The sequence below is a fragment of the Acomys minous genome, assembly GCF_964271855.1.
Source record: "Acomys minous genome assembly, chromosome: 12".
In the NCBI taxonomy this organism is placed as follows: domain Eukaryota; kingdom Metazoa; phylum Chordata; class Mammalia; order Rodentia; family Muridae; genus Acomys; species Acomys minous.
Window position 1 is genome coordinate 8,340,833 of NC_140493.1, and position 23,560 is coordinate 8,364,392.

The 23,560-nt window shown below is 41.5% G+C and overlaps 1 protein-coding gene across 2 annotated transcripts in view; it reads right to left on the reverse strand.

Moving 5' to 3' along the window:
• TMEM117 (transmembrane protein 117) overlaps window positions 1-23,560 on the reverse strand; it is a 415,577-nt gene that overhangs the window by 192,341 nt on the left and 199,676 nt on the right. For both annotated transcript variants that reach the window (XM_084749248.1, XM_084749249.1), the window contains exon 4: window positions 4,874-4,973. In XM_084749248.1, the coding sequence (XP_084605374.1) occupies window positions 4,874-4,973 (100 nt within the window). The remainder of the gene's footprint in view (window positions 1-4,873; window positions 4,974-23,560) is intronic.

The following is a 23,560-nucleotide window of genomic DNA, read 5'->3' on the forward strand; positions in this document are numbered from 1 at the left end:
CAGCTATTTCTGTGTACATGTGCATCTCAAAGAAAGTATGGCATTTGCATTCATCATTCACTTCCATGAATCCCTGGCAGCGAGTGGCTTCGGGGGGAGGGAGGTATTTAACTTCACCATGACACAGCCAACCACCTAGGAGGTGCCATGAAAAATAACCCCACTACTTTCTGATTAGATTAAAGGCCCACTCCATAACACTGAACTCATGCCTGGTACCATTAACTGGGTCAAAACCCTGTGGTTGGCTAGGTCCCAGGCCCTAGGGGAGACCGTAATAGAATTATCCTGCTAGAGAATTGTATGATTAAAATGCTTCCTATGTTCTTATCTTTATACTCAGAGACCAGTGCAACTCTCAACCTAAGCAGGGGAGCTTTTTTTGCAGCAGATGGTGATTAACACAGGTGATTAACACAGGCCTACAATGGGTAGTGTGCAGAGAAAAAAGGGCTGTGGGATGCTCGGCTCTAAACAAGGATGCCTATGTCATATCCTGCCACCCTGAGAGGCGTAGGGGATCACAGTGGCAAGGAGGGCAGGAAAATCCTAAGACCTTAAGATAATAAACTTATCTGACACAAAAGAGAATGTCACACATGGCAGCACCATTGTACATATGAACCTACAGTGGCTGTGACTGCCTGCAAAGCCCTGCACAGAATCCTGCCAACCAAGGGCCCAGCATGGATGGGGGAGGGAGGTCATGAATCCATCCTGAGTCAAGAAGATATTGGCAATAACTGGCTGCTGGGGAGAGGGAGTCGGTTTTCCTTGGGGATGACAAGTGAATTCAATGGGTTAAAAATAAACACAAAACATGAAGTTTGGAGGTAAAAGTGTTGGGGCATAGGGGAGGAATTCAGGAAGGGAATGAGAGGTTTGATTTTTTTTCAAAACATAGCACATACATGTATCAAACTCTCAAATGATGGTAAAGAACTAAAACCAACTCTTATTTTTGTAAATTCTTATACTTGCTCAAGCCGCATCAGATGTCATAAAAGGAAAGTTAAAACGTTTATTTACAGAAGTGGCCTGACTGCAGGCTAACCCAGAGGCATTTCTACATGTAGATATTAGATAATAATCTTTGGCTCTAAAGAACTTTCAGAAGTATTAAAACCAAACAGAATGTTCTACAGGGTGGCACAATAAGCATCAGAAATAAAGGTAAATTTAACTGATGGATGACGTGGTGGTTTAAATGAAAATGGCCCCATAGGCCCATGGAGAGTAACACTATCAGGAGGTGTGGCCTTGGTGAAGTGGGTGTGGCCTTGGTGAAGTGGGTGTGGCCTTGGTGGAGGAAGTGTGCCACTAAGATTGGGCTTTGAGGTTTCAAATGCTCAAGCTGGCCCTAGGGTTTCACTCTCTTCCTCCTGCCTGCTGCTTCAGATGGAGAACCCTCAGCTGCCTCTCCAGGACCACGTCTGCCACCATGCATTCCACCATGATGATAACGGACTAAACCTCTGAACTGTAAGCCAGCCCCATTTAAATGTTTTCCTTTATAAGAGTTGCCACGGCCATGATGTCTCTCCACAGCAATAGAAACCCTAAGACAGATGACCAAGTTATCTGTTGACGTGGCTTCAAGGAAGACTCTTTCCTGTGCCGCCACATGTAAAGGAATTCTCACAGCAACCCCAGGCCACACATTCAGAGGGAGATGCAGAGCAGGTGGTTTTTTTTAGCACGAAGACTGCTTTCATAACAGTGCTGGCAACTGTGTCCACACAGCATGGCTCACTTCCTCCTTACTTCACAAGAAGCCCCAACCCTCTCACTGCTGTAAGTCATACTGTCTATTGCTAGAAAAGAAGGGCACGGAGAAGGAGATAGATCAGAAAGTGTATGGGTAGGGGGTTAGCTGGATGGCAGGAGCCTCTTCCCTCTGGTAGGAAATAACAGCGATAGTCTTATGAGGACGTCCGCAGAGCCCCAGCCACCTTTGACCTCAGGGGAGGCTGAACGGGACATGGAGAAGCTGGAGCCATGAGCTGATCACTGAATGGCACAGAGCAGACGACACAAGGGACCTAGCTGTAGCTCGAGATAGCCATGGCTTCACCTTTACACGCACATCTTCAGGACACAATTTTATTTTGCTCTTACAAACAGCAGCAGTGCAGCCCGGTGCCACACTACAGCGCTCGTTGCTTTACGCATATCTTTTACTTAAGCAAACGATTTTTAACAATTAACAAGAAAATATGGCAAGCTTCGTGGGGCTTTGTACGCATTTGCCCTTACACACAGGATCTACCGTAAAGCCAGGACATGGCTGGACACTCACTCGGGTCACGTGAGGGCCAGAGGGTATTTTGCAGAATGCTTTGGGTCACTCTTGTCTTTGGATCACATCAGTCCTGACAACCTTTATAAACCGTAGAAAAAGTTCAGGATTATTTCCAGAAAATAAAAATTCTTCACCGCAGAAATGCATTAAGAGTTAATCTATGATTGTTAATGTAAAAAGTCACTTGCTTTTCCCCGAAGGTCACCTTCATCATTGATATTCATCCCATACTGAGAATTCTATGCACATGAAGGTCAACCCTACCTGAAGTTCCTCTCATGAGGAAAAAAATATTATTTTTAAAGTGTTATCAATGCACACACATGTAGGCATATAAATATTTATTGCAAAGTTACTGCCCCCGTCGATGAATAGGAGTGGGAATAGAAACGGTGTTCGGGGAACCTTCCCTGGGTGGCTGTGCTTGCAAAGCAGAGGCTTGCATTTACTTTTCCATCTCTGCCTGAGTCCAGTGGGGGAAAGGTCACTGTTTCATATAACAGAAGCAGAAAGAGACCTTGGGCTCTGCCCCAGTTTACAGAAAGAATTCACGCCCACCCTGGGTGGTTAAACCCAAAATACACCTTCTCTTCATTCTCAGTCCTTTTCTAGCTTTCCAGTAAAGCAGCGACGTGGAAAAGGAAGGAGTCGGGTTAGCAAGCAGAAACAGGAGGCATTAAAGAAGCGGGCGTTGACCCATGCGGCTGAGCTAGAGCTTGAGAAAAAAAGGCAGCACCGTGGGCTGAACAAGAGGCTTTGTGTCCCCCTTAGCCTTACATGTAAGAAGGCAGATGTGTATAGGGTGGAAAATAGAATCAGAAAAGACTAAAGGTCAAGGCGACACCATACACATTCCTTTGAGGGAGTCTAAACAAGTGGACTTCACTGTTTAGATTTTACAAACGTGTAGGCAGCACTCTAGAGTATATAGGAGTGCCACAGAGAGAAAAATGCTTGCAGAATTGGGTACAAACAGGTCATAGATAAACAATAATATTACAATAAAGACAGAAAACGGCTACCATATCAAATGCTGGCAGGAGCTTTTTTTTGCAAGTGTTTTATCCTGTTGCTTCTCCCTTGACTTTTGTCAAAAGCAAAACCAGGAAGTCCTGGGCCATGCCACCTGTCTACCTCAGCACTGAAATTGCAAGGGCAACTCCAGACAGTATGCTCCTTGGCCTGGGTTATGGCGGGATGTATTAAGGCCTGGGAAGTCCAGGCAGCATGAGGATTGGCTCAGTGACCTGCCCTGTCACTCAATGGGTTGGGCTCAGACAAACAACACAACAGCAAGAGTGAAGCTCTTACATCTGCCACATGTCGGACAGTAAGTCCTATCTAGGGCCACACGTTTCCTATTTATAGAAAACATATAACAGAACTAGAAACTGTGAAATCCATTTGAGAAATGTGCAAATTGGGCCCCTATGCACTGTATCATTTTTTCTTGGAGGTCAAACATGAGTGTCAAGGTCAGAGAGTCCTTGTTTCTGAAACCTTGATCTGGTTCTCACTTCCATTTTATTTCTCAGTCGAGGTAGAATCACAATTAATGTAGAGTTTTCTCAAACATATCATGCCAAATGTCAAGTACGCTATTTTCCAATATGTGTACCTCAGTCTAAATACAATTTCCTAATGGAAATGAAAATTTTGATATGGCGTAGCCTAGACTTTGTGAGTGGCCTGTTCTTATCATTATTTTAAGTCATCAAAAGCAAATCATTTTTAAATGGGGAGGGACGGGCATGTATGGCTGCACGTGTGCACACATGCAAGCCTCCCATGTCATCTTCAGGAACACTGTCTGCCTCCTTTGACATAGAGTCCATTGTAGGTTGCCCAAGGCAAAGTGGTCTCTTTACTCATGTACATGTGGGTAACAGTAGGTTGTGTATATATGCGCATATAACAACAACAAATCTAGACTCAGGAAGAGAATGTGGGCTGAGGCATGGGGGGGGTGGGCATCAGAGTGAGGACACAATAAGCAGAACTGATGCAAATACAGAGTGAAATATGAAATTCCCAAAAGATAAAGTTACAATTAAAAATCTAGAGATCACTTAAGCAATGTTTCAGACGGCCTTCTGAGACAGAGCAGATTTCATCCCTTACCCGACAACTATGGGTGTCCAAAAAAAAAAAAAGACCCCAAAAAGATTATTCAGAACTTCACAGGGTGGAGTTTTCCACTAAGGACCATGGATATGTTTGTATCGTCAGATATACACCTGGGTATATACATGCATGCATACACACACACACACACACACACACACACACACACACACACACATTACTAGAGGAGATCCATCATCAATATTCTGATTGCATGTTTTGTTTTCTGAGGGACACAGATATTAAATATAACCTCTAGACTAATCTATGCTACACGGTCCATCCTGCACAAGGAATAAGCGGTGAGTTTTCAACATTGGTACACACTTGTAAATGTGTACTCTTAAAAACACTTAGTAGCTGTTTCCACACAATGCCCTCCCAACACTGTGAACACGCTTTCCACCTGGCACGCGTTCAAACTGAGAGAAGTTGAAGCCTTCTTACCATCCAGGCTGTGACGAAGTCCCCCATCCAGGTCCCGACAGCAGCGAGTTTCATGAAGCTCTCGTTGCGGATGCCCATGTAGTCCGTAATGATATACGCTCTGTGGAAACAAACACAAGACATCGGTCCAGACTCAGGGAGCTGCCCAGTCAAAGCTTCTGATGCAGCCATGCACATTCCTGCTCCTCTTAGAAAGCTTCCTAGCTACCAATCTCACACTTGTTCATACGTTTGCCAAGGCAAGGGGGAAGTTTAGAGGGTGTTTGGGTCAGTTTCTATGACAACTGAGTACTGTTTGGGAATTCAGCCATTTGCCGTGTGTAGTTCGCCTCTGAGCTGCAGGTCGAGCATTGGCTTTTGAACACTCAAACTGCAATACTCAGCAGAGGCCTCATTTCATGTTCGCTCAAGCGTGAGCAGCACCAAAACAATTCCTGACGTGCGGAGCTTGTCAGGAAAGATGCGCTCTGTCAAGTCAGAATCACTGCAAAGGTAGTAGGTGGGGCACCTCTGTGTATCACACCAGGATGCTGTTCAGAGAACTGTCAAGTTTTAAGAAAGACGTCTGTCTGCCCAGTGGTCTAGGGTAAAATTTAACTCAAATATGTGTGACTACAATAACTATTGAAACAACAATAACAAAAATGTTTAACGCACTGCTTAATTTTATATAGCTAATTCTTATTTGCTTGTAATAACATAAATTCGCATTCTTCACAAATCAAGAAGAGATGGCCGTGACATCAGGAATGAGACCATGTGGTCTTGGTGGAAGCACTTCCTTTTCTATTTTCTCCTGCTATAATTTTTACTAATTATTATTTTCTCATGTCTCTAGGGAAGCTGGGGAAAAACAGTATCACATGAACAAATAAATAATTGCTGGTAATCAAATTTCTTTCTCCTATTCTTCGTAACTATTAGGTTAAGAACCACTGGTCTAGGTAAATGTGCTGAGCTCTCGTGTAAAACCTGTACTTGTTGATTGCGTTTCCACGTTAGGTGAAGAAGTGCTACTCCAAGGCCTTGTGTGTTCACAGTGTGTAGTTTAAGTACAGTGTGTCCATCAATTTTCATCTAGGTACAGTGATGTGTTTTACTATTTGCATTTTACAGATGTGAAATCAACATCTAGAGTTCTGCAACTTGTTCGAAGTGAGCGCTTCACAAATGAGTAGGGTTAAAGCTTAAATATCCCTGCCCCTCACATATAGGCTTTTATTCATTGTGCAATGCCCGCCTCCTGCAAGAATTAATGGAGATATAAAAATATGGAGAAAAATCTACTTTGTACTTTAGTAGACAGTGAAGATGAATCAGAGTAGGGTTCAGCAACATTAGCCACTACTCAGAGCGACCACCATGCACTGGACACCTTCTCTTTTAGGCTCGCCAACCTGACTACCTCCATCTTAAAGCTCCCAAGTAGACTCGCACAGCTTGCTGCTATCCAGTTCAGCACCACCACCATAACTGATTAGTTGTGAGGCAGTGAGACCCACGGAGTATCAGCTTTGGCAATTGTTCAACATTTTCAATTGCACCACTTTGATGAATATGTTCAATGAATATGTTCAATCTCACTCCCTGCCCATCTTTCCAATGGGTAAAAATAATTAGGGCATGATGAAAATTTCAGGGTACATTTTGTGAGTATGAGTGTGTGTGTGTGTGTGTGTGTGTGTGTGTGTGTGTGTGTGTGTGTGTGCGCGCGTGTGTATCATATTTTGCTTCAGTTCATAGCCTGAATATACTTCTAACACATTAATGATCCAGCCAAGAACCACTAAAATAAATCTAAGTAAAAAACAAAAACAAAAATTAAGCCCTCTAAAATCTGCTTAAATGCATCAGAGTTAATAAAACGATGGAGATTAGAGATCTCTGGGCAGCACATCAGAGAAAGCTGCGGCAGGGTGCATCATCCCTGGAGACACTTACTTATTCTGTATGCAAGGCAAAGGCAAGCTAGGAGTGCCCTGCTCACAGAACAGCCCTGGTTGCCAGAGGAAGAACACTGGAAACACAAAGAGCCACATGGCCAGTGAGGAAGGAAGGACCAGACTATAGAACCCAGCACACAGCTGTTTGTCCTTCATGGCATTTGTCACATTCTGAACTTCTCTTGGGAAGCGACCACAAGACTAAGTCAAGCCAAAAAAATAGTCATGATATATGCTAAGAATACTAGTATAAATCATAACTTGTTACAGAGTGTGGTCTAAGAAAATACAAGGTCCTGCAGGGCTACAACAGTGGTTCTCAACCTGTGGGTCATGACCCCTTTGGGAGGTCAAACAATCTGTTCACAGGAGTCTCCAAAGACCACAGGAAATATCAGATATTCACATTACAACTCATATCAGTAGCCAAATTACAGTTATGACGATTACTTTTATAATTGGACATCACCACAACATGAAGAACTGTACTGAAGGGTCTCAGCATGAGGAAGGTTGAAAGCCACTGGGCTAGAACAAAGGAGAGAGAGGATATCCTTGATGAACATGCAAACCAGCCCTCACCCATGTCCTTTTATGACAGGATTGCATTGTTTCAATTCTACTCATGCAACAGAGAAAGCTATGAGTCTCTTTTAGAAAAGTAAATATAAGTTGGATCCTATATACATTTCATACATGCTATCCAAAATGAATAGATAACAAGAAATATGATCAGATCACTGAAAACATGAATTAAAACACATATTTAAACATAATAAGCTCCAGAAAGATAGGGAGAGGTTTCAGCTATTTTGCTCACTGCTGGACCTCCAGCATCTACAGCACTAGCTGCATCAGGCAAATGATCCCTAAACATTTACTTAACCTATGATGGATAGAATATACATCTGCCGTGGGTAGGTCTATGTACATTAACCTTACAAACGTCAACAAAATGGGGTTGAGTCATGGAAAACATACACAGAAGATGTTAGGAACCTGACTTGTTAGGTATGTTTGCTTTTCTCCAAATTGTATTTATGGCTCTTTGATTGCAGGACGGCTGCCTCAACTTACCTAGAGTCATATGACAGGGGGTAACAGTAACTGTGCTACTCTGGGGCTGTGGGCATACAGTTGGTCCCACCCACTATAGCAATATAGATGAAGCAGCACCTTTTATAAAATAGCCAACCAAATGACTTAAAGGGGAACAATGATGAATGAAGACCAGTGATTATTATTATTATTATTAGTGCTTTTTACAAATACAAGTATGCAGACTTGACATAAAAAAAATTCAACAACTACTTCATTAACTTGCATATCAGTTGACACTTAATCACGCTCCCTTGTTGGGTTCTAAAGGACAGATAATTCTTTGATTTTTTTTTCTTTTTAATAATTTTAGCCAGAGGGAAGATCACTGTAAAAGCTGAAATTGTGGATTTTCACATACTCAGCTGTTAGGCGTAGATTAAGAATTAGTTTTTAGTGCTAGAAGGCAATTATAATTTTAGCTTTGTTTGGTGCTGCAGTTGATTATTTCAATTATACATCACGTGGACTTTGGCTGACATTTCCACTATTAATAGATCTTGAAAAAAAAATCTTGCTTATGAATCACCCTACCAGATAAAAATTTTCTAAATTAATTCCTTGGAATCTAACTTCATTCTTTGCAAACTCGAAGCTTAACCATCAAGCCCACTATAAATGCGTGGAGGCTTCGATATGCAGCACAGCACGCTGGAAAGGGCAGTAATTATGCTAACAGATCAGCCACAAGAACGCCTAAGACTATATCACGTGCAAATGCCTAGGTGCTCAACGGCTACCATGACTGGAGTCTAAAATGAGCTAAATACTCAAGGAGAGCACATTGGTCTTAGAGGCGAGAGTCCTGATCACTAACAATGAAAGATCCAGTTCACGTCCACCAATTATTTATACTAAATCGGTGCAGTCAATGCCGGGTGATTTAGGTGCTGGGTCTCCGAGAGTTTAGCAGGGCACTATAAACATAGATCACCAACCCAATATAGATTTATGCTTTCACTGCAGATCCATCTGTGGCCAGCTGGATTCATAATGTCACGCCTGTCTCTCCGAGCCATTTTGGGGCAACATAAACAAGATTGGGGGCTTGATACACGAGTAAATCACGGGTAAGGGTTGACTTACAAAAGCAAAACTCTGTGTCACACAAAGAAATGCTTGAAAAAGCTTTAAGTATTCTTAACTTGCTGAGGTAAAAATTTACCACCATGCCTTGCCAGGAAGTAAGCACTCATTATTGCATAAGTCACTATATATATATATATATATATATATATATATATATATATATATATATATATATTCAATCATTATCCAAACAAATAACCACACTTTAGTATTGTTGCTCAAAAATTCTCATTTTTGACTAGTAAAAGACTTTGATAGAGCCCAGACATGCATATAAGAACTTCCTGGCCAGTCCAAGGCTATGAAGTTACGGATAAATGCTAATGGCCATGCTATAAATACTGCAAGCAGTTGTCTAAAGCACTCTGAATGATTGGAAGTGCACCAGGCCTAACAAGGCTCACTGACAGCCTGTGAGCTCAAATTCCCTAACATTAGACTTTATTCCCCCCCTTTTTTCCATATAGAAACCATAAATATACCTATACACATAAACATTGAGTTTTAATTGCCCAAACCAACCCCTGAATATATACATGCTACACCAATTCTTCCTTCCATTTTTTTAGCAAACCTCAGCCCGTTCAGAAGATCCCATCTGCGTGAGATGCATTCTGTTACTTTACCAGTCACCATGCCCTTAACCCTCAGCATACATTTAATCACTAAAGTGGCTTCTGAAGAGCTCTCAGTTCTCTTTGGCTTAGCTGTCATCACCACTATTGATCTCTTCATAATTATTTCTAATATGAAATTAAATAGCCTTTGCTTTTCCCTAGGATATTTCTCATTGGTAGGTTCTTTGTGCCTTTATGACTTCTGTGGAAGAAATATGGCTTACTGGAAGAGCGAGAGTCATGAGCCATGAAGCCAGTTTTGAAATTGCTACAGACCTGTGCTGTTACCCAAAGGCCCTTGTGTGGAAGGCTTGGTCTCCAGGCCCTAGGACTTCTATGAGGTGGTGGAACCTTTACAAGGTTGACCCCACTAGAGCTACGCCTTTTGAGGAAGACAATGAGCCATGAGATGAGCAACTTGGCCCCATTCTATGTTTACCTTAATGGTTCACCATGACACAAGCCTCTATTTCTCATGAGCTAAAACTTCCACAACTGAGAGTTTAAAAATACATCTTTTCTCATTATAGGCTGTTTATCCTATGCACTTGTGATAAGAATAGAAAGCTACTGACTCAGCAACTCACCTCATGCCCCCATGACCTGGAAGAAAGCATTCAACCTCAGTAATCATGCACTTTCTTATTAACACAGCATGATATGTCTGTATATATGTATGTGTATTATTATCACACTGAACCAGGTATAATTAATACATAGTAAATAAGCATTAACTAAACACTGAACTCAGATATGCATGCCAATTTTTACTTACTTAAGCCCAGTCCACCACCAGCTCTCATAATAGGGCAATTTAAACATCTTAATTGAATGCTATAAAAATTAATGAAAATATGTAAAAAAAATATTTAGTAAATTAAAGCATTACAAGTATAGAGCAAAATTTCCCTTCTCAGGATTTTATTTAATATTACAGGTAAAAAAAAAGAACATGCTTCTAGGACAATAAGTTCACTATAAACAAAAAAAATTGTTAGTTGCTCAAATCATGGTCATGTCAATTACTAGCCTATTTTTATCACAAGAATATACAACCTAGGTTTAACAGATAGATAGAATTCTATAGATAAATAAGGTAAAGTAGATAGATAAGGTCTTTAAAAGCTTCAGAGACACACAGAATATGGCATCTGAAGATGTTTTTATTATCTTAAAGATTCTTTGAAAACAAGAAAGGTTAACTCCTGGCAACACTCAGCCTACCTCAAAAAGGATGATGAGCATCAAAGAACCTTCTTATAGAGATGGCTTCAAATGTCACAAACAAGTTACTGGGCAAAATGTCCTCATTTCTGCCACAGACAGAATTCTGTCTAAAAATGGGTAAGCTTGGATGCACTCAGAGTTGACGGTCAAACTCTGCCAGGACAGGGTAAGCAAGTCCTCAATAGTTCCTGCCTCACAAATATGTCTGTAAGATATATTGGGTCAGAAGGCTGAAGATGATGCTCCACTGTTATAGAGAGTTTTGGGTGACTGTTCAGGCAGCAAACTGTCTCTGTCATTTTCTCATTTAGGAAGCTGCTAACCCTCACTTCCTGTCTACTCAGATTATTAATTTTATTCCTTCTCAAGTCTCTGATGGGGTTGAAGGCTATATAGTTTAGTTTTACAATTAATCTTAGTTGTTTAGGGGTTATGATGTTTTTAGGTCTAGATAGATGTCTTAAGTTGATAAAGCTGAGATATGATAGATATTGATTTACATTCAGAATTTTAGACACACCAAGATAGGAAAGATGTTTTCTTGAAGGTTGCCAAATACAAATAGCTAAAACATTATGAATGTAACATTTCCATAACTCCTGATTGTTTTATGGTTCTCCTTGCTGTAGGAAGTTCATTGTGTGTGTGTGTGTATAAATATATATATATATATTAAAATAAATGTATATGTAAAAAAGAAAAATAATAAAAATAAATAAATAAAGGTAAGTAGCAGCTGTCCAGTTGGACTTCAGGCCCACTCAACCAGGAGGATCACATATAATCCTATACACTTAGTCAACTACCCATGACCAATAATGTCATGAATCATAGAGCAGAACCTACTACTGGCACTTTCTTAAGCAATCTAATTCCTGTGTTCCAAATGCTGATCCTTGCACCCACAGATGAGTGGAGCACCTGCCCTTCATCATAGAAGCTTCATTTTACAGCAGATAAAAACCATTACAGAAAGTCATGTGACTGCACCATTGCCCTTCTGGTCATTTAGAGTTCCTATTCTTCTTTTTAGAGCTAAGCAAGTTTATTAACATAGCTAAGCAGTGGTTAACATTCACATTTATTATGTCACATAGCACAAATGAAAGACAAAAGTTACTGCAGCACAGTGTATATTCTCTGCGTGATCCAAAATAGTTAGTGATCCTAAAAACTCTCTTTAAAACCCAGCAGCTCATCAAAAATTAAAACCATATTCTATTTAAAATAAAGATATTGTATGTTATCACAGATTTAGACTTCAAAAAATATCAATTTAGTACAGTGTGAAAAGTTGCAGATGGATACGCTTGAAGGACACAGTCTGACAGTGTGGCAGGTATAACAAACATCAGATTAAATGTTTTAGGCACAACACAAAAACTTAAGCTGTCAGCAGAGAGATATGGCCCTTTATGACTAAAGCTAGTATGAAGTTATTGCACCAGTGCTAACATGAATATTAAGCATAAAATTTTTACACTATGAAATGATTACCATACTTAAGCGTCTTATTTTAAGATAATAATCTGTTGAGTAAAATTAATGACCTAGCATTGTATAATTATTATATACATAAAAAAATCAATGAAGCTCAGTTTGGTTATATACCCGCAGGAAAACGAGGACAAAAAATATGAGGAAAGTATAAGGGAACCTCTCAATGAGACAGGTGTTAGGTGAGGACCACAGCCTTGCAGGTTAACCATGTTAAGTCGGCGACTAACAAGACACCGTGAAAATAGACAATTCTGCAACATACCAAACCGCAGTCTAAAGGTGATCTATGGCAAACAAAAATTCTTACTTAAAGGGAAACTACTGGCTTTGCAATCAGAAATCTCCTACTTGGCAAAGAGATTTGGCTTGGTGTTTTAAATACGCACAAGTGAGTGGTAGGGATCCAGTCTTAATTTCCCTCAGAGCCATGCACACATTTGTGTTCTGCATCTTTTTTCTTCCTTTAGCTGGTCAACAAGTGCATCCTCTTACATCTTCCCTTGTTATACTCAGCCACCCCTGAGTTGTATATAGCAGCATGTCACTACTTTTTTTTTTTTAATTTTATGGGAGCTCACAGTTTTTCCTTAAATCTCAGTAGAGACACTGAGCCTTTGAACAATGTTGGAACTACTGTGACTGTGAGACTCCTGAGGTTGTATGAATGCATTTTGCATTAGAGGACTACCATAAATCTATGGAGGTCAGAGGTGGAATGCTATGGTGTGAATCCAGAACGTTCCTCCAACAAACTTATAATCTGACCACTTATTGGCCAGTGAGAGGTAAGCTTTAGGGAGAAAGGACTGTGGAGGTTTTAGGAGGGTAGGGTCTATTGATGGAAGTGGGTCAGGAAGCCTTTGACTCTAAGCCTCTCTCTGCTTGTGCCACTATTATATGACTAGCCACGATACCTGTTCTACAGACACAGACAGAACAACTGCGTGATGCCTTCCTCAATGTGATGCCTCCCTCAGTGTGATGCCTTCCTCAGTGTGATGCCTTCCTCAGTGTGATGGACTGAAACCCCCTGAGACCGTGAGCCCAGATAAGTCTCTTTCCCTGGAAGTTACCTTGTCAGGCATTTTAAACACAATGACAAAAATGTGTGTTATATACATAATCCTAAGAAACGTAGCTAATCGGTCTTTCACAAAATGGATAAAACCCAAAAGTGGGTATAAATAACTAATTACTGGAACAAAAGGAGGACATTGCTCCAGACCCCTACAGGGATTTATCAAAGGACATGCACATAGTAATAAATCTTATGCCAGTAAAGTTGAAATTTTGATTAAAAAAAATCAACATATTTCCAGATCATCATTGAGAACATACCAAACTGTATATTGATACAAAAAGAGAAATTGAAAAAAAAAATAGACCTACAGCCACTCACTAAATTTACTTCATAGCTGTTCAACTTCCCGACAGTGAAAGCTTAAGGCCAGATGTGCACATGGGCACCCGGGGATGTGTAAAGAAATGCTGACAACATGGCTGGTCATAAGAGACGGCGACTGAAAACAACCATAACGCCCATCAACAGAACAGAATCACGAGTTAAGGCATTAGCACACGATGCATCACTATGCCACGAAGCCTGAAGGAGCTCCAAGACAGTGATGCAAAAGCTGGGCACAGGAAAAGAACGGACACACAGTGGGATTGTGAAATGTCCATACACTCGGGAATAGGCAACATGCGGCAACCTTAGAGAAGTCTTACGTGAGCTAAAACTATGAAGCAAAGCCAGGAAGGAGGACAGTGGTCACCTGTGGGGAGGAGAGGGTCACGATGCCAGAACTCAGCCAGAGGCCTCTGGAATGCTTGTGGCCTTCTCTCATTTCATGTGACTGGGGATAACATGGGCAACAATGTAGGGAGCCACTTCCCATGATGATTGCCTTTCACAAAATTATGCTGTGCGTGTGGATGGTGCAAGCTTTTCTGTAGGTACGTTAGTCTACATTCTCAAATAATGAAAATTTAAAAACATAAAAATAGCACAGTTACAAGCCCCAGAGGTGGTGGAGTTTATAATCATTTTATAGAAAGAGTGTTAGGGTAATTTTTGAGAGAAAATTCTTTTTAACTTAGATTGAAGATGCTCGTGCTGGGGCTGAGAGGAAGCAAAGATTCCTGAAGTGTGACCCAGGCTGTGCCTTGTAACAGACAATCGGGGACACAATCTGGCAAGGAGGACATGATAGAGATCAGAAGAAACCAAAGCTGGAGCCTGCAGATGCGTGGGAAGGCACCAAGGGGAACTAAGCCCTGACGTCAAAGTCTATGGACAGTCCGTGTCTGGAGATCAGAGTGCTTGAGTTTCTTCCGTGACGTGCTCTTTAACTGGCCATGCCTCTTAGCGTCTGTTCATAGCAAGGTGACATTTTGCTGACTATGGGGGCTGCCATTAGTGCATGCAGCAGAGATGAGGTCAGGTGCCATTACCAGGAGCCATACACACTCGACCTGCCGACCTTTATTTCAAGGAAGTGACAGAACAGGTCATGTTGGAGCAGACACTCACTCGGGCCCAGGAAGAGTCACTTGCTTCCATGGATTCCTGGGTCAATGGAGTTTACTGGAGAAGAGGACAGGTAACATCCATGAGTGTCTAGGAAATCTCTCAGCACTTCTGACAGGCAAACTCATAAGGCATGGCTGTTGAGAAGAACCTGAGGGAAAGGCCCAGAAAGATGAGATTTCTCTACGCATACTCTGGCTATGTAGACGGCCAGGCTTCTTGGGGAATGGCGGGGGGGAGGGGGTTGGTTGGTAGAAGCTGGGATCAGTACTCAGTGTGATCTGATCAATGTAAGCTCTTCAACGATTGGGAGTTAGGGACACCCATAGACAATGCAGGAACTGAGCCATAGAGGGTCCTAGGAAGCCGAAGTCCACACTACCTAGAAGGCCTACGTTCCAACAGTGCACAGCATTAGAAAAAGACACCCAGGAAAGGGAATAATCATTAAATGATACTGCACTTTCTTTGGCTGTGCCTTGAATAAATGCAAACTCCATAACCTCGGCCTGGGGCGGGTAGGCATTATTAGAGTTAATTCAGTGCTTAAACATCAAAGGGGGTATTGAACTCCTTACTAGGGGATGCAGGTAGAGCTACAAGCCATTAATTTTATAGGTTAAGATATGTCAGTGCAAGTCTGAAATCTGATTCTCTGAAGCATCTATGCCACCCACATACGATGCCAGAGATTTTTGCACAATTGGCTTAAGTCGGCTTGGCAGACATTATACCCCTCAAAACTGACAGCCTCGGATTTTTATACCAATTAAAAGGTTTGTCTGGGGATTTTTCTTCAGGCAGTGCAGGTACAAAAAGCTGAGAAACATCCAGCCCTGAAAGACTAGGCACTGAGGATGCCTCCCAGCATCTGCAACATCACATAAAAGCAGCTGCTTATCCTGGAAGGAGAGGACCACCTACTTATTCATTCCTTCAGCTATATTGATTGAATATCATCTCTATGCCGCTGACTGTGCTAGGTGACGGGAATACCAAGATGAATGAGACACGGTCATTACCATGCGGTAAATGGAAAAGGACTTGCAAACATACCCACAAGGCCTAAGGGGGAAATGCTGTGTGTGAGGAGCTAAGGCTGGGATGAAAGGCACCTGATTCTTCCTTGCTGAAAGGGAGGAGCAGAGAGCAGGGAGGGCCTCAGAGAAGAAAGCAAAGGTGTTTGAAGAAGGACACAGATGTCCAATGGCAAGGAGTGCCAAGGGGGCTGCAGACTGAGGTGGGACCATCATCTATGTCAGATCTTTAAAAGGCTTTCCACTTAGGGAACTGTCTCAGTCAAGGCACTTCAGCAAATAAGAAGCAGCAGGCAATTGCGGATGGCTCAAGAGATGAGGATGGTAACGGTCAGGTGATAAGGAGTAGATGATAATAGGTAGCTACAGGGAAGACTGATGATTTTAGACTCGGTTCCTTGGGCTAATTTACTCTTCGTCATCAGGATTCCAGAAGACCCATTAAACAGCAAACCACAAATTTCAGCAAAAGTGACCACAACTGCAGCAGCCAGAACCTCGAAATATTCTCTGAAGCATTTCTCTCTAGGAGCATCTAGGAGCAGAGCAATGAACAGCCAAGTGATGTGAAGTGAGGCAAAAGCAAACAAACAAACAAACAAAAACCTCTGGTTTTAAGGCTCATATTTATCTCCTCTCAGAGTCTGTACCAGGATGTTTATCAACTGGCAAAGACCATGCCCCCACAAGAGGCAGTTCCCATTCAAGTGGACAAATATCACATGCCTTCACACAAGCCTATTTCATATTTCACACTTGGGATCAAAACAAAACATGTTTACGTCCACTACAGATGATAGCTGGATGAATATACGTGATAAACCATAAATCATAGATATTGGTAAATATATAGATGATATAGAGATATATAGAGATAAACAGGTAGATGATTGAGATATTGAGAGATAATAGATAGATAGATAGATAGATAGATAGATAGATAGATAGATGATTGATTGAAGACATACAGACACACAGGCTAACAGATTCTGAGTACACATGCACATTATGTAGGTGGACTTATTTTTAAAAATTGTGGGGCTGGCAAGTTCACACATTCTTCAGAGTGGGTTAACAGGTTAAAGAACAGACAAGATCTGGTGTTGAAATGTTCAGGAAGTATTGCCTCTTTCTCTAGAAAACCTTAATTTTCAGTCCTTAGATCTTTCAGCTGACTGCCCACCTCATGCTGAGTGCAAGATCCTTTACCATTACTTAAAGTCACCTGACCAAAGACATCAACCACAGATATCAGCCAACCAAGCACTGTCAGACTGACTCCTAGACTCAGCACTAACTAAAAGCATGCTGAGCTGGAGCCTAGTCAAGATGAATTATATATATATATATATATAAAAATAATCGTTGGACCCATATTACCAACTTACATTTAAAGATGCATTTGTATTACTTTCCAAATAATACAATCACTATAAGCTCTGATAAAATATTTTTTAATCACTACAATATCAAGTTGAGATATTTTTCTGTTCTTTTTTTTTTTCTTTTCTTTTACAGTTCTTTTTTTGGGGGGAGGAGTTCGAGACAGGGTTTTTCGGTGTGTATCCCTGGCTGTCCTTCACTCACTTTATAGACCAGGCTGGCCTTGAACTCACAGGGATCCCCCTGCCTCTGCCTCCCCAGTGCTGGGATTAAAGGCATGTACCACCATGCCCAGCTTTTTTTTTTTCAATTTTTTGAGACAGATTTTCTCTGAGTAGTCTTGGCTGTCCTGGACTCACTTTGTAGTCCAGTCTAGCCTTGAACTCACAGAGATCTGCTTGTCTCTGCTTCCCCGAATGCTGGGATTACAGGCGTGCACCTTGATGCCCAGCTTTAAAATATTTTTTAAGTTATTTGTTTCATTTTGTATGTGTATCTATATACCAAACATATGTGGGAGTCAGGAATAACTTACAGGATTCAGTGATCCCTGTCCACATGTGGGCTCTCTGAGCCATTTTTTAAATGAGCCCTAATTTAAATAGTAAACACAAAAATTCTATAATACCATCTCAAAGTTCCCCAACACTCACACGATATACACAAATGTGCATAGGGACAGTGTGCACACACATACCTGTGCACACTGAGTGCATATGTGCATGAACACACACACACACACACACACACACACACACACACACACACACACTTCTGTCAAGCAGAAAAGTTACTCCTTATTGGTGCTATCAGTCAACATTCATTCACCATCTTTCAATATCTTACAGTTCACACTACAGATTTCCAAAGTACTTATGATTTTTTGTCAGCTTCCATGAGACCATACCCATAACTTACTAACAAGCTTTGTTTTCTATGTTTCATTTCTACATAACTTCCAGTTCCTTCCTGTTACTGACATTAGAGCTGTTTGTGCTGCCAGAAACCATCTTTCTGTTTACGTCTGAACAGTTCCATGTTAACACAAAACTGTTTACATTCATGTCCAGCCTAAAAGCATTTCTCTGAAACCGAAAGGTATCCACTTTGAATGCCTCATGAACATGGGAGTCATGTTTGGGTTATCAAATGACCCATTTTTTTTCCATCAAAAATAGATCACCTATTGAACAAAAAGAGCCATATGTTGCAACCAGCCCTCTTCTCACTGTTCAACAGCCTAAGAGCAGAGCTATGGTTTTAACAGTGTAGATCACCAACAGCCAGCTCTTGAAAATCAGACAGCCTGCTAGAGCCATGAGCATGTCATGACACTGTGAGCAGAGCCAGGGGTATTTAACACAGTGCCTGAGGCTGTGTTAAGCTCTCAATGGATACCAGCTAAATCAAAAGATAGAAGAACAAATTTTTTCTTCTGTGGTTGGATGAGAAAGGACGTTGCTATCAGATCAGTGTATTATATGTGGGCTCAGTTAATTTCAAGAAACTATATCATTATTATGGACATTATGTTCACCTAAAATTGAGCCCTTACATATCTTTACAAAGTCCTTAATTAAAGTGGACCATTACTTGTAAAGAAGTATTCTACAGGACAGGAGGAAGTGATGGAGACATGTTGCCAGATATACTATGGCTACTATCTATGAGTCCTTATGCCCAAAAGGATTCAGAGCAATCAGCCTGAATGGGGACCCTGAATCCAATGTTGGCAGATAAGTCACACCAAATTAGAGTTGGGCAACCAATGGAGAGTCAAGCCACCAATCCCCTGGGAGGGGAACAAATGGGGGAATAAAGTTGTGGAATCCCCACAGATTGTACAGGGGAAAGGGTGCAAGCTCCAAGAAGAAGAAACACAGGCTATCTAGTTGCACAATTGTTAATATATATTATATATTATATGTATGTATGTAAGCATGTATATTATAATCCCCTCACTCTTATCTTCCTGTTCCTACTCTCCCTCCCTCTTCTATCCTATTTACCTCTCCTATACCTGTGACGGGGGCAGGGGGCTCCTCCTCTCCCACCATCCACCTTACCACAGCCTATCAGGTCTCACCTGGATAGCCTGCATCCCGTTCTTCTGAGTTCCCACAGGGCCATTCAGCCAAGGGGCAGTGATCAAACCATGGGCACCAGAGTTCTTGTCAGAGACAGAGCACCAGTCTGTCCCCATGTGGAGAATGAGCTGTCCATTGGTACATATGAATGGGGGGTCTAGGTTCTCTGCCTACAATGTCCTTGGTTGATGCATCAGTTTGTGCAGTGCCCCACCCTGGGTCCAGATCCACCAGCCTTAATAGTCTTCTTATGGAGCTCCTGAAACCCCTCTCTCACCCAGTGCTTCCATCCCCCAACTCTTCCATACAACTTGCAGTCTTCCACTCAGAATCCAGCAGCAAGACCCAGCATCTGTCCTGATCCCCCGCTGGGTGGAGTCTCTCCGAGGACATCTATGTTGGGCTAATATCCACTTATAAGTGAGTATATAATATGCATGTCTTTCTGGGTCTAGGCTACCTCATTCAGAATGATCATTTCTAGTTACACCCATTGGCCTACAGATCTCAAGATTTCCTTGGTTTTGATAGCTAGATAGTATTCCACTGTGTAAAGGCACTACAGTTTCTTTATCCATTCTTCACATTGAGGGACACATCTAAGTTGTTTCCAGATTCTGGCTATTAGGAATAAAGCTGCTATGAACATAGTTGAGCAAATATCCTCGTTGTATTATGGACCATCTTTCGGGTATATGCCCAGGAATGGTATGACTGTGTCTTAAGGTAGCACTATTCCCTATTTTCTGAGAAAGTACCAGATTGATTTCCAAAGTGGGAGTACAAGTTTACATCCCATCAGCAATGAGAGTGTGTTCCCCCTTTCTCCACATCCTCGCCAGCATGTGCTGTCACTTGAGTTTTGATTTGCATGTCCCTGATAACAAAGAACATCGAGCATTTCTTTAAGTGTTTCTTGCCTGCTCAATGTTCCTATGCTGAGAATTCGCTGTTTAGCTTTGTACCTAATTTTTAAACTGGATTATTTTCTTTAGTGGTGTCTAATTTCTTGAGTTCTTTATATATTTTGTATATTAGTCCTTTGTCAGATGTGGGGTCGGTGATGATCTTCTCCCAGTCTGTAGACTGACACTGTTGACAGTGTCAGACTTGTGCCTCTTTCAATGACTTTTTTCTTCACAGTACATACTTGACTGCTCTGAGTGTTCATCTTCAGAGACACTGGACATAGGAGGGCAGCCCGGTAGCCACCCCAGGCCTAATCCTTATCCTCTGCCTTCCTACTGGCTTCCAGATCTCATCCAGCTGACTTTAAGACGCCTGTTGAAAAGCTTGGAATGTCTTTTGTGAATTCCTTAAGATAGCACTCCCATATGCCCCCAGACACTCCCTCAAAATATGACCTAGTCACTCTCAGCCCTCCTCAGTCTTGCCCCTCATAGGATGCACCTGGGAACTCTGAAGAGACACCACTGACCAAGTCCTTTCCCAAAGATCACAGCTTACTCTAGCTGGCATTGGGCACAGGCAAGAACTACACAAGCAATCTGGGTGCCAGTAATTACTACAAAGGATCATTGAAAAGCAGAATATATAAGGTTGGGGGCAGGGGTGGCTTCAGACCTTCAAGATAATCTCTGAGTTTAAGGCCAATCAGGCCTACACAACAGCTTCTTGGGCAGCTAGAGCTACATAGTGAAACCCTGCCTCATGTGCGAGCGTGCACGCGCGCGCGCGCACACACACACAGAGTCTTTCCAGAAGCTCTAAGCCAATCACAGCCAATCACAGCCATCACAGGAAGCATAGACACCCAAAGGATACAATTAAGTACGTTTGGATAGAGCAGGAGTGTTCAAGGCTGACAATGTTGAAAAACAAACGTCCAATTTCCTGACTTGGATAATGAATCTTAGCTCATTCATCAGCTGGGTGTCCCCAGGTTGGCAGTCAAGCTCATCTGAGTAACAGCAGGAGTCTGCTTGGGGGGTGCAACTCTGAACTGTTCATTCTCCCTGCATGCTCATGAAAAAATGATGCAATTATCAAAGAACAGACTGTTTCGAATCATGGCTTTGAAGCGCACAGCAGATGATGATTCAGAGTATCTTTTGGGATCCACAAAACCAGATATTGCTTACAGTTGGAGTTTCTGGTTGAAACAAGCCATGTGGTGTGGTGCTACGCTTGAACCCAGGTATTCAATTCAAAGTGCAGCAGGAGGAAAACACACACACACACACACACACACACACACACACACACAGAGTTTTGCTTATGTGAGAGTCCATACCCACGCTATAACTATGAAACCTCTATTAGCAATAGAAATGACCTGAAATATAACTTAATCTTACTTTAGGTCCCACACAAAAGCTGGAGAAACTCTCTTTCTTAATAGTTGCAGTATATTCCTGAAGAAAACTCCTAATGGGAATGTAAAAACTGTATTTTAAAGCCATATATGGGCACAAACCCATTCATGACAAAAGTGTAGCAATGCTTATCTAGGGATGTGATACACTGATACAATTACACAAGTAGACTCAGCTGCCTGGAGATCTGAGGTTGCCTTCATCCCAACATCAACATCAGATACTACCCTGGGCAAGGAGGTAAGGAGCCCTCAAGATGCCGGGACAGAAGGATCATGAATTTAGGGCCTGGACCACATAGCAAGGTCAAGATTAGTCTGGGCTGTAGCATAAAATGCTAAAACTAAGAAAAAACAAAGTCAGATATAATATAATACTGAAGAATTAATTAAGGGGAAAGGGGCAAACTTCTCTTTGACCAATTTATAGTAAAATGTATAGATCAACAAAATAACATAGCTTTTAATTTTACTACTATCCCTCATGCCCTAGGAATCCTGAAACCCAGCTCCACTCCAGGTCTGTATTTTCCTGAAGACTGTTCCTTACTCCTGAGACACCTGCCCACCCCATTACTGTGGGGAAATAAAGCCCCCAGACCGTGTCCCTTTGCTATTTCTCCTCCAGTGAACCAGAGCTGGGCTTTGCCCTCTTCTAAAACCACAACAGTGCCTTTCCAGTTAATGTAGAGGGTTTTTTTGTTAAATAAATGGCAATTGCTAAACACAAATGTGTCTTGTTGCTCATTGAAAAAGGAATTAGGATGTGGTGCAAACCTTTAATCCCAGAACTTGGGAGACAGAAGCAGGTAGATATCTGAGTTCAAAGACAATCTGGTCTATAAAGCAAGTTTTCGGACAGCCAGGCACTTTACTACAGAAACCCTGTGGCAAAAAAAAACCATAAAAAACCAAACAAACAAAGGAGGGAGGGTTATGTGATCACATAAACCTGTATTATTGTCATATACATATTTTCTCTTTATTTCTTTTTTTCTTTCTTCCTTTAAAGGTTTTAAATTATAAGCATGCAAAAATTCATTACGAAAATATGAAAAGCATTTAATAATTGGAAGGAAACTATTGGAACTATTTAATAATTGGAAGGAAACTCAGCAAAACTGTTCCAGTTTCTTTCCAATACATTATTGTACATATTTTTAAATATATCAAATGCATGTGTGACTATTAAAATGTGCCTAAATGTTAGAGAGATGAGAAACATTAAAACAGATGATAATGTGTAAAAACTGAATGTCTATAAGCAAAACTGACAACCTCTATATTTCAATAAACTTGTAAGATGAAACAGCTTTGAGGATTTGTTTTTTTTAGTAAGTTTCCTATGAAACTGAAACATTCCATTCCATCTGGCAAGGATGTTCCTTAACAGGAAGGAAAACAACTCAAAACAGCTTCAGGAAGTCTCTGAAACTGACCAAATCAGAGTAAGCAATAAGGCTTCTCAGAAAAACCACCCTGAAAAGAAGATGTTGAGATCAGATCTAACTGCCTGGAAGAGATTTAGACCAGCTGAGTCACTTGAAAAGAATACTTTGCAACCTGTTGATCTGCCCATAGGCTGGCTGTTCAGTGTGCTCTAGGCTCCCAGCTTTGTGAGCTGTCACCCAAGTTGGGGTGGGAATTGGTGACACATATATCTTGGAGTCATTTCTGCTCATGTAAGTAACCCCCCACCCATATTCCTGTAAGTAACCCCTCACCCATATTCCTGTAAGTAACCCCAATAAAACTCATAATCTCACCAAGTTGGACTTTGGTGGTGTCTATACTTCAGTCTGTCATGGGTGGATGTCTGTGTTGAATTTCCCCCAGAAAAA